At 33.6% G+C, this 12637-nt stretch overlaps 2 protein-coding genes across 3 annotated transcripts in view; both read right to left on the bottom strand.

Moving 5' to 3' along the window:
- LOC128386269 (bromodomain-containing protein 8-like) lies at nt 1–4144 on the bottom strand. Of its 2 annotated transcripts, none has more exons than XM_053345274.1 (4): nt 3584–4142; nt 3370–3489; nt 628–3181; nt 1–290 (listed from the first exon to the last, which is right to left on the bottom strand). In XM_053345274.1, exons 1-4 carry the CDS (start codon nt 3739–3741, stop codon nt 165–167), a joined length of 2958 nt encoding a protein of 985 aa, XP_053201249.1. In that variant the 5' UTR covers nt 3742–4142; the 3' UTR covers nt 1–164. The 2 variants fall into 2 exon arrangements, 1 of the variants encoding a protein (XP_053201249.1); XR_008324886.1 differs by having other exon boundaries at nt 150–290; nt 463–3181; nt 3584–4144.
- Nucleotides 4145–4450: 306 nt separating this feature from the next.
- LOC128386278 (teneurin-a-like) overlaps nt 4451–12637 on the bottom strand; it is a 44211-nt gene continuing 36024 nt past the window's right edge. The window contains 4 exon segments of the mRNA XM_053345286.1: nt 4451–5389; nt 5478–5852; nt 7252–9839; nt 9842–10805. Coding sequence (XP_053201261.1) covers nt 5018–5389; nt 5478–5852; nt 7252–9839; nt 9842–10805 — 4299 coding nt within the window. The 3' untranslated portion in view covers nt 4451–5017.

The raw sequence follows: 12637 nt of genomic DNA, 5'->3' as shown, positions 1-12637 counted from the left end.
TTTTTGTTTCATCAATTTTTTCAGAAAATATTGATTCAATTGTATTAATTTGTTTTACATAATTAGTAAAGGAAATTGGAAAAGGATGAAAAAAGGTTAATTGTAAATTTTAGGTTGGGGGAAAAAAAGGTGAAATTTGTTTTAAGATGGAATTAGTAGTTGATTTAGTTGGAAGGTTTTTTCTTTGTCTTCGATTTACTAGTTGATGATGGTGTTGATGGAGGTGGTGGTGCTGGTTCGATATCCGTAGAGACACGTTTACGTCGACGAACTTCAGCTGATTCGGGATCCTAAGAATTTGATATAAATATAAGAACAATTTTAGAAAAGGTAAACCAATAATTTCAATCAAATTTTAAGCAACAATCGCATGTTGATAAAAAGATTAGCTTTTCAAGGGATTAAAAGATTAAAAAGGTAAAAGGATAAAGGTAAAAGGTAATAGGATCGGGGAGATTATACCCTGGGAGTGATTGAAAATGATGAAATGATAACTTTCCGTGTTTGCATGCAGGTTCTTGAATAATTTTCTTTCCTTCTTTTTCTTTGAACTTTCGTTTCTATTAATTCATCTTTGAATATTTTTTTTTCTCTTTTTCTCTAAAATTTGTAAATTGACTTTCTTACATGAACATCTGATGATGTTGACACATTACTCCTTCGTCCTCTTGGTTTTGTTGGTTCATTGGTGCTTGGTGATGTTGATTTCTGTTGAGTTTCAATGAAATCCTCGATTCCTTCGAGAATCTCTTTCTGCATTTCAACAGCCATTTGATGGACATCATGGTCAACACTATTGTACATTATCGCATTTTGAAACATTAACATCATATCTCGCTGGAATTCAGCGGTCGTTTTAATTTGACCATTTTCAATCTTTTTACGAATCGAAGCTAAATCCATGGGTCTATATACAACTGTTGAATAACCTTTAGCTTCACCATCGGTAACTGGATGAGCGAAAAGTGTTGAAAATTTATGGGTTGACGCTTGTCTCCAGAGAAGCATGATTGATTTTTTCCACATTTTATATTCTTTTTGATTTTCAATCTCTTCGGCTGTTAGAATAGCACTAGCTGGACTATTGGGAGCTGATTCGGTGACTGAAGATGCTTTACTTGTTGGTGCAGTGGTTGAAGCTGAGGCTGGTTGTTTAATTAGTGTTGGAGGTAAAGTGATGTTGGTGTTGTCAGTTGATTCTTCACCAGCAGAGTTTTCCGTGCTAATGGAAAGAGGTGGCGGTGGAGGCGGGAGAACCGAGGGAGTGGATACAGAGGCTTTTTTACCGCCAACAGAGGAAGCGGCAGCAACTGTGACAGTAGAAACCAAAGGTGTGACATTTGTAGTATCAATGGTAACTGTGGTGGCCATTGAAGTTGTCACTGGTATTGTTGGAGTTGTTGTTATTGTCGATGTTGTTGTTGTTGAACTAGTGGTAGTGATGGTAGGGTTAGCAGATGTTGTTGTTGTTGTTGTTGTTATAGTTGCTGTAGTAGAAGTGGTTGAGGAGGTTGTTAGGGTGGAAATTGAACTTGGTTCTTCAACTGTATTTACTATCTGTTCCTCTTCTGAGCTTGTTTTATCCTTAATTGTTCTTACTCGGTTAGAACGACGAGTTGGTACTGTCGAAGGGGTTGTAACAATTGGCGTGGGTCGTTTACGTTTACGAGAAGCGGCTGATAATGTGGTTGAATTGTTAGATGTTGAAATCTTTGAATCCGTTGGTGTTGATGGTACATTGTCAGTATCTGTTTTTGTTTCAATCTTAATATTTTTAGAATCAATTTCCATACAAGTTTCTTCATTTGATTCTTTGGGCTCAATTAATTCTTGTTTAATTTCAGCAGTAATTTGTTCACTTGGTGTACTGGAATCAACAGGACTTTCTTGAGAATATGATTCAACAACACTATTGATCACTTCTACTATTGATGAAGTTACTGATGATGTTGTTGGTTCAGTTTCATTTTTAAGATTCAGATCTATGGTCACAGGTTTATCGTTAATGGTTGATTGTGAAGACTCATCAACCTTGGATATATCAACAATTTCATTTTCTATCACAGTTTCAATGGTTGTCTCAGCCTTGGTAGTTTCGTTATCAATTTTCTCTGGTAAAGTGTGAACATCTTCCGTCACTTCTGGTGCATCTTCCTTGATTTCAGTCATCTCAATATCTTGTGATGAAATTTCCTGTGATTCAGTTTCCTTTGAAGTTGATAAAATGGCTTTAACTGATGAGGTTGTGGTTGGTGATGTTTCCAATAGTTTACTAAGAGTTGGCGATGATATTGAAGCAGAGGGAGATGATAATCCGCTGATTGGTGTTGATGAGGGTTCAGGAATCTCTTTAACTGGTGATTTGTTTTCTTCGATTGTCGATGAAGGTAATTGTTCAGTTGTTACATTTGATGTAGATAATGGAGTCATTGGCCTTCTTGGTAAAGTTGGTGATGTAATATTTGAAGGGAAAAAATGAGTTGAAGATGGTGGAGTTTTTTGTTGCATATCTTTAAGAGTTGAAGGTGATAATATGTTATAAGGAACAGTTCCACTGGCGGAAGGTGATGGACTTTGTAATAGATGAGTAAGTAAAGGTGATGTGGAAGGTGAAGAGATAACAGGTGAAGGGGTGATCTTTGTTTTTTCTGGTGTTTGTGGTGTTTGGGGTGTTTGTTGAGGTGCAATTGATTGTGTTGGTGTATGAGGAGCAGTTGATTGGGAATTATCAGTGTCCGTTGAAGGAGGTTCAATCTTGACAGTTAAAGGTTCAGATGATTTATCTGGTGTCTCAGATTTTGATTTGAAATCACTTTCAGCAGGAGAAGTGGCTTGACTTAATTTCGCTGATGATTTGGGTGATTTAGGTGATCGAACCAGTACCAAGTGACGTTTAGCCAACATTTGAGCGATCTTTTCCTCTCTTTCGGCTAACCATTTCTCGTGTTCTTCTGCAGCGATTTCTTTTTCTTTTTCTTCTCTTTTCATTCTTTCCCATATTTCTCGATATTTATCTACAGTCGCCGAACCGGACTTGACGAAATCCAATTCATCTTTTAACTCAATACATTCCTTCTTCTCTTGTGTTAAAATTTCTTTTAGCTCTTGAATTCGTTTCTGTTGAAGCTCAAGAACAATTAAATCTTGAGCAGTGTTCTCTCCCCTTTCTCCTCGTTTTCGTCTAGATTGATAAAAAAAAGAGAGGAAAAAAAAGATAAATTTTTTTTTAAACTTTCGAAAACAAATCATCAGGAAAAGAAGAGAGAAAATCATTGAAACGAAAAGTATGATAAAGAAATGGCAAAGGTCAACATTGAAGAACAAAAAAAGGATCAAGAAAACGTAAAAAGAATTAAAAATTATTCTTACTTTGGTGTTTCAACATTTTCTAAAAGTTCTGAGTATTGAAGTGCACAATTTTTCTGAGAAAACCAATCAGCCGGTCTATTTGGTTCAGCGAAACATTTAAGTGATCGAGAAACAGAATACCTGTTAATTTAGATGAATTGAAATGTATTTAGAATTTTTGAAGGAAAAAAAAAGAATTCAACACGATGAGAAAAAGAATAGAGAGAAAAGTTACCAATTTTGATCGCCCGATCGGTGGACTGAAGAAGCGAGAGCCAATTTTTCTCGAATAGACCATTTGTCGATCGGAGTTTGTTTCAATCTAAAACCAGGACGAACAGTTGAAGATGAAGGTGTACCTCGACCGGATTGTGGATTGGATAGTGTGCTCATCGAAAATTGGAAATAGAAAATTCTAAACTCGAAAACCGATTTACAAAAACAAAGAGACAAATTGATGAAAGGAACACACAGTTCAAAACAAAAGAAAAAAAAAGAGAGAGAGAGCGAAAGACACAAGAGAAAAGGTGGAGAAAGTCAAACACCAGAAGAAGAGAAGAAGAAATAAAAAAAAAAAAAAAAGAGAAAGAGATAAAAGGAGGGAGAGACAGAGAAAAGAAAGAGAGATGACAAGAAATAACAGAGAGAATTAGTTTACATGTGTAAAGATGACAAGATATTTAAAGGGAGAAATTAAGTTTCACAATCAATTTAAACAGTTCCATTAATTTCCAAATTAAAGTTAAATCAATTAATTACAATTAAGTTGTTGATCATTTTCAAAAGAAAATCTTGAAACAATTGTTACAAGAGAATCACTTTCAATGGTAAGAGAAAAGAAAGAGAAAAAAAGAGAAACCGAATCTCCAATGCTCGCGAAGTGTCGCCATCTGGTGGGCTCGAATTTAATTCGAAAACGAATAGTTGATCAGAGAGTCAAGAGATGGAGCCACCAGAGCAGAAGAAAATTTCAACAATCAACTAATTGTATTCGGATGGACAATTAATTGAGTGAACATTCATCAGGAGAATGAGATTCTCCTATTTAACTGTATAATTGTTACTTGATGATAGAAGGGAATTAAATTACTTTCAATTGAACTTTTCTTTTAGATTATCATTGGAGTTTATTTATGTAGTTAGTTAATTGTTGTTATTACATAAAAGGGTTTCAAATGATTTGATTGAATTGTTTACTATCATTATTATTATTTGTACACTTATTTACAATATAATTATAATTTAATATAAAAAAAGAAGAGTCAATTATCACAGAATTGCTGTTAATCATTATCAAGAATCAATTGTTTCAATTGGTTTATCCTCCATTTTTATGGGTCCATCAGGCAGAAATTTAAAACTTTATATTACATTAATTGTGTAATCATTTGAACAATTAGATATTTATGATTGACAAGAGGAAAAGAGAAAGAAATTAAATTTAGAAAAAGTTGATACAAGCTCATTTGATTAAAACAAATTTCCTTTCAATTCCGTTGATTGTTTGATTTTGAGTGTGTGTGTGTGTGATTCAATTTGTGGTTTTGATTGATTATGTTATTGATTTTGGATGGAATTGGAAAAATAAAACTAATCATCTATTCAGCAAATTGATTGTTTTGTTTTGCTTTTTCTTTCCTTCTTCGCATTTACTAAACTTTTATCATGATTAATTAACTTTATTGGGTCGATTAGTGAAGTAAATGTTATTTGGATCATCAGCTAATTGTGGATATCGAACCACCGAATGATAATATTCACCTCGATATCCAGCAACCGAACCAGTATTAAGAAGTAATTCTTTCTCAGTTTCATTCCAAGGGTGATGATGATGATGATGGAAGTACTTTTCATTATCTTTATTATTATTACTATTTGACTCGATGAATCGATTAGCGCGAGTAAGGTCAACCTCTCTTGACCAGCGTTCGTTGATCGCGTGTTTCTTTGCATGTCTCAAGATACGATTTCGCTCTCGTTCAACGGTTGTACCATAGCGAATGTTGAGAATCGCTCCTTTTGTATGAATCCGAATATCAGCCTAAAAGAAAGAAAATTGAATCGAAATTTAAATCACAATCCAACACTTTAGATCAACAAATAATAAGTCAACAGAAATGACCATTTACCTGATGACCATTCTTGTGTCCACTTTTAGAGGAGTCTGTTGATCCTCCATGATCATCCTTAATCTGATCACTAAAGGTAACATTGATTAGATTACCTAATCGTTGTAGTTGAATTTGATCATCTCGAGCCTTCCAATGATTAGGCTTAACAAAATAGAAAGCATCTTGACCCTTAAAGATTAGATGGACATCTAGAAGGTGAGAATTGTTGAAAACTTTGGTATAAACATCTCGACGAATTGGATCAGAATCGGAAGAACCCATGACAATAGTTTTACCATCAATCGAATACAAAGTAATTCCATAACCAAATGGTCGACTTTCAGTGGACATTTTGGTTATTCGTCCATTTTCAAGTAATTCCTCTGATTTTATCTATTTATCGATAAAAGGAAAAGAGAAAAAGAAATCAATTACAATTCCATCCAATTCGAAGATACTAAAAAAGAATCCAAGTTAATACAATAATCAATTCGAGTAAACAATTTAAATTCACATTCACATTTCTTAGATTATTATAATATCATTTCCATTCCATTGAAAGTTCATTCAGTCAATCTAATCAAATCAATTCCATCCTGTTAATTACAATACAATCTAAATTCTTATTCTTCTTTTGCCTCCCAACTATTATTATTACTTTTTTTTTCCCTGATAATTTGCAAGACAATTTGATCAGAAATTAATTGCAATCAAATGAATACATTGAATTGGTTGTTCTTTGCACTGAGGAAAATCAATAACAATCCAAACAAGTGAAAGAAAAAAAAAAGAAACTCATTGAATTTAATTGAAGAGAATGAAAAATAATTCCAATCTTAAGTGTTAGTACCTTTACTCACTGGAATGGGAATCATCATGTTGATTCAATTTTCATGAGATTAAAATTTTAACCAAATGTTGAACATTGATTATCATGTAATTTCAATTGTAAACTCCTCATGAAATGTTCATCATCAACATTTTATTGTAATATATTGTTACCTTGTCTATTGTTATCTAATATAATTACAGGGTTATCCGATTTCCCATCATCATAATCATGGAAACACAATTTTAATTCAATTGTTGAACTTTTTCTGTTCATCCCATTATCTTGGCATTTTATATATATTATTCACTCCATCAACTTGAAGTAAACTAATATAATCATGAAGATGATGAACAATTCAAATTATTTACAATTTGTAATTGTTTTTTTTTTCCTTCAATTTCACCCTGAATCTGATATAATTTCTTGGAATGAGAGTTGAATGTAGATTGTGAATTTCTCATGAAAAGGAAAACAAATGATTAGTTGACAGTTTCCTCAGAATTTTTTTTTCATTTCATTCTCTTTCCATGTTATCATGAAATCGAACAATAATTTCAAAGATAAAAGGTAAGAACATTGATTTTCCTTCGATGAGCTAATATATTATAAGGGAATTGTTTACTTTCCCTGTCAATTAAATTGAATTGGGAAGAAATGAAAATCGCCCTCAGGGTTAATTGTTATCCCTTTTCAACCCTATTTTCCCTTTAAGCTGATCATAAATTTCATTGCTCTACTTTAATCAAATTGCTTGTAACCTTTTATTTCAATTTAGTTCTGTATTTTTCTGACTTTAATTACATTATATTCAATGTTCAACATTGATTTGATTTTCCAGAGCAATAAAATGAACGATAAACAATCAATAGGAGATCATAAAATTTTGCTTCGAGTAATATTAATGATCAAGAAGCGTTAATTGATTAAATTAAATGGTATAAATGATTAACTATTATTTACCTTTGATTTTCGCATGAATGAAAAGGTTGCAAAGTTTCTGGTATTCCGTTGAACTGAACACCAGAATGCTGAAAGAATCGGTACTGTGGGCAGTTCGAGTGACGATAAGATCACATTGGGAACATGAGATAGAGCGTCAAAGGTATTGTAATAAAGGTTAGAAGATGTTAAAGGTGATTGACTTGGACCTTGGTCAGTAAATGAAAGTGGACCAAGAGCAAGAGTCGATGATTGTAGATTTAAACCTTGATTAGAGCGTCGGGAATTGGATGAACCTCGATTGATTAACATTTGTCCACCAATATCGAAACCACTAAGATCTATACCTTGATGTTGAATCCAACGATTTAAATTTAATCGGGTTGATCTTCCATCACCTAATCCAGGTTCAGGATTAACTGGGTCATTTTGCGAGAATCGATATAAATTAAGTGCAAGAGGATCTTTTAAATTGGATAAAACTCCAGCCCAATTGGGTGTTAACCATTGACCGATAAGTGAATCGTAAATATAATGACCATGGAAATGAATTATTCCCGTTACTGGGTCCGTTAGTCCACCATGGAAACCAACGGGCAGATAAAATGTCGGATTCGAGTCAAAAAGTACATGACCATAGGGCCCTCGATGAATCTCCTTGATAACATCACCCCTATGGTCAAACACGAGTAAAGGTGAACCAACCTGATCACAGGTAATATAAAAGGTTTGATGATTGATCTGAACGGAAAGTGGAATCCCGATATCATCATAAACCAATGAGGTTATCGTACCATCAGCGTTATTGAACATATGGGTTACCAGGTAAGGTCTTTCAATGTCACCGTAAAAGTATTGGGTCAAATTGCCAAAATTGTCTTTACGAATAGTTAATCGACCCCTTGAATCGTACAAGTAACTTATATCATATCGACCCGTTCGATAGGCCTGAAGTAAAAGTCCAGCGGTATTGTAAACTAAACGCTCTTCACCTTTAGAGATGAAATAACCTCTACCATCGGTTGTGTATGGAGTATCTCCGAACCTGATGACCCGGTCACCCGAATCGTAGGCAATATCGATTCTATTACCCATATATTGAAGAGTGACCAGGTTACCATTATCATCGTAGGTAAATTTCCACTGATCGCGACCTGAAACTTCAATTAATTGCTCGTCATAATCATAAGTGTAATTGGAAACTCGTACTTTAGATGCACCCAAATGTCTCATGAAAGTTTTCGTTGTGATTATCGCTCCATTTGGATTATATAAAAGGTCCATTCGATAGACCTCTTTGTCTTTTACCGTTAGCGACATTTGTCTCAGCTGGTGAGTCGATGAATCGTAAATCTTTGAAAATGTAGCAACACCATCGGTAATTAGAGATTCATTTTGATGATGTTGATAATCGTGATGATCGTGAACACGAAAATGTCCAATAACCTCAAGTCGACCTGTTTTCATATTATAAAGTGTCTCGTGGACAGGTAATGCCACGGAAGGTAAGGCTGATGAGGAAATGATTCGAGCACCGATCGCCCTTTTCCGGCCAAATTCATCGTATTCATAAGTATACTCAAAATTGGACAAATGGGAATAAGTTGACGTTAATTTCAATGAAATTTTGGTGATCAATGAATTAGTATAAGTGTATTGAAGGGTCACTTCATTTGCTCCCTCTGACCAAGTTTCACTGATCAATAGTCCATCACTATTGGAATTGGTTGATTCATCTTTCAGGTCATTTCGATGTCGATTTAATCGAGATGATTTAGATTCTGATTTCCATGGTTGAGAGTAAACTTTAGTAACTTTACCTCCACCATAGACAATTTCAGTTAATTTTTCTCTCTCATTGTAAATATAAATGATTCGAGATGAATCATCTGGAGCAATTTCCATTAAAGGTTTCAGATTATCATCAAAGTACAGGGTGTAAGCTGAATTTCTTGGATACCCTGGGGGAGTATAAAGTAACTTATAGAATCCAAGAGAGATTATTAATGTTGTTCGATGTTCATTTCTTCGAGGTGTGACAATTTTCTTGAGTCCACTTCGTTCATCATAATGGTAATGATACTGTTTACCACTTCGTAAGGTTATTCGTGAAGGTCTTGATCGACCAGTCTCATCGTAACCATATTTGATTGACGTTGAATCGGGATAACGAATCTCCGCTAAAAGGCCATTTCGATCATAAAGAAAAGTCTCCGATACCGATGAACCTTGTTGCCAGCCCGCTAATCGTCCATATCGATCATAGATCACATTAAGGGGTAACCGTGTCTCTGTGGGTAACCACTGAATGGGTCTAGATGAGTTATCGTATTGAACAGAAAGGAAAGGTCGACGGGAATTGTTGTACAAAATTTCACGATTACCATTACGATCATATTCCAGTGAAAGATATTGAGTATCGTTAATATAAAGAACCCGTTCAATGGTCAAAATGTTTCCTCCAAGTGTAGAGATCGAAGTGCTCGAAGGTGAAGTAGATGATGATGACGATCCACCATTTATTTGACCTGAAAGTCCGTTCATAACAATTGAACCATTTCGACCTGTTCCCTTAAAGTTATAATCCCAACTAATCGAGGCGAGACTTGAGGTATTATACTTGAAGGGGTCAAGTCAAAGGGCGATAAAGGTGATGCCGAGGGTTTCAGAGCAAAATTGACCTGCCGATTGAGAACTGGAAACATTCCCGCTTGAACTGGTATAGTTTGAAGTAGTACCTTGTGTGGTGATGATTCCCAGAAAATACCCTGTCTCCATGGTGTAATCAGTGCAATTGATTTATCTTCATGAAGTGTCACCCTAAATTGATTACCAGAATGTAAAACTAAAGCTGAATCACGAATTATTTGAACCATTAAATTATCATGATCATAAGAGTTGAGTGTAGATTTTGATGAATCTAAATGAAGTAAATTGGTTCTTGCTTTTAGATATGAACCTTGATGATTAAAATCAAAGGTAATGGTGGTCAGTGATCCAGAAGGTTTGACCAGTCCAGATAATCGGCCAGCGGGGGAATATTGATAAAAGTAACAATATCCCGATGAATCTGAACGTGAAACCAATAAACCGGTAACCGAATCATAAGTAAATCGTATAGTTAAATTATCTGGATCATTAAATGTTTCCAAAAGACCTTGATTGTTAACAGTTACTCGACATTTTTGACCAATCGCAGTTTCAACTGAATGTAAACTGTTAATTGAATCACGTAAAAATGATACCTTAGAACCAGAAGAATCTGTTACCGCAGTTAATTTACCAAATGAAGTATTTACATCATACAAAAAGGTATGTAAAGATTGACCAGTTAATGCATTTCGAGTGCTAATATGTTGACCATACTTATTGAACAGGTAAAGCTCATTGGTCTCAGGAGATGCTATGGTAAATAATAGAGACTCATCTGGACCAGGGATGTAAGGAACAGCTGATATTATCTGGTAGGTCCCTTCATCTGCAACATGGACAACACCATCACTGGTAATGGTCATCGCAGTAATTGAGACCAAGGGTGTGTCACGAGCAAGAGCTGGACGAGAAGTGGACGATAACTACAATAAAAAAAGTGTAACCAAGAGATACAATTAGAAATACAGTTTGGATAAAGTGAAAGTCTAATAATCATTATTGAAATTGTTTAATTGATTGATAAAGTTCAATATTTCCCCTCCTCATTTACAATTGAATCTTTTTCTTTGTGAAAAAAATTATTGATCAATTTCATCAAGTCAATGAATCATTAATCATGGATAGTATTATCTGAACATTACTAATAAATGTTTTCAAGCTACTGGTCAAATTGTTCAATTCATTTATTGTCCTTTTAATTAATTCAATTGATTTTGTTGATAACAATTGATAGTCCAAGATGAAAATGGTAAATAATACAAAAAATTGAAACATTTTCTTCCAGTTACCATGTAACTGTTTCATCTGAAATCAATTCCAGTTCTGAGTTTGCCAAGAAAATGCTACAACCCAAATATTGATCTAGTTTTTTTCCTTTCTCTCTCTCTCTCTCTCTCTCTCTCTCTCTCTCTAACTTATTCTTTAACAAGTAAAGTGATTCAGCGAAAGAGAAAGAAATTCTGGTTTCTAATCATGATAAGATTCAATGTTCATGTAAAAATAACTTTTCTTATTCTTTGATAACCAGAATGAAACTAAACAGATTTTATATATATTCCATTGAGAAAATGAGTTCTTATTACACATCAATTAGAATCAATAATTTTAATAGTAAAAGAGAAGAGAAAAATAAACTTAATTCCAATCGGAATTCATCATAAATCATCCTGATGTTTGCTTCATTTGTTCATTGATATTCAAATTCTTGATATAAAAGTTCAAGTCAATTACTCAGAGTCTCTCTCTCTCTCTCTTTTATCAACCGTCTTCATGGAATGAATCATCATCATCATCATGATAAATGCAATAATGAGCAATCAGAAAAAAATGGAACTTTATTTTTCTTGAAAATTTAAATGTTTCATGAAGGAAAAAAAAAATCAACATCAAAAGGTAACATTAAACTTTGCGTGAATGAAACTAATAAATTGACATAGACATTAAGAGATGCACCATCATTTTCATGATAATTACATGATACTTCAGTATATTTATATAGATTGTTATTATAAATATAATGTTTCAATAGTAATTTGAATAACAAGGTGAATCGTCAATTTAACTTTATTTTTCTTTTGGTATCCATCAGTTTACTTATTTTATTATATCGAGGAAAAAAAATTCATCTATTTTCATCATTTTCAACTCTACATGAACTTTTCTTGCCTCCATTCAACTGTTCAGTTTCCAATGAAAATCCTCAATTCTCAATTTACTTTATCCTCATATATCACCTACAATAGAAACACTCTCAGTCTTGATAATATTTTCTCATCAACAGTCAATTCAATATTGATTTCAGTTCATTATGTCCATGTGTCTACCTGGTACCTGCTGTACCCATGGTCCTACGTGTCTCATTGAATAATTCATTGAGCAATCTGTTTGAGTATCCTGGAAATTGAATAACATTAAATACTGAATATATTTCCTACAAACTGAAAGATTGGAAAATCTAAATTCTCAATGAAACTAAACATTAACATGATTATTATTACATGTAGTCTATTATGATACTCAAAGGTTCACAATGTTCACCTCGAAACTTTTTCATTCATGTCAAAAGTTTTCACTCAACAATTGAAAGGTTAAACCGATGAAATTTAAAACTAATCAACCATTTAACATTAATGATATTAGTTAAATTGTTGCATCATCAAAATTAACTTTACTTCCTGTATTCTAATTAAAATTAATATATAATCAAGTAAAATTGATCGATTCCCATTCATCTATTAGCATTTAAATGAGTACA

The sequence above is a fragment of the Panonychus citri genome, unplaced genomic scaffold, assembly GCF_014898815.1.
Source record: "Panonychus citri isolate SS breed McGregor unplaced genomic scaffold, ASM1489881v1 Contig00068, whole genome shotgun sequence".
Lineage (NCBI taxonomy): Eukaryota > Metazoa > Arthropoda > Arachnida > Trombidiformes > Tetranychidae > Panonychus > Panonychus citri.
This window is presented reverse-complemented; position numbering and strand designations above follow the sequence as displayed.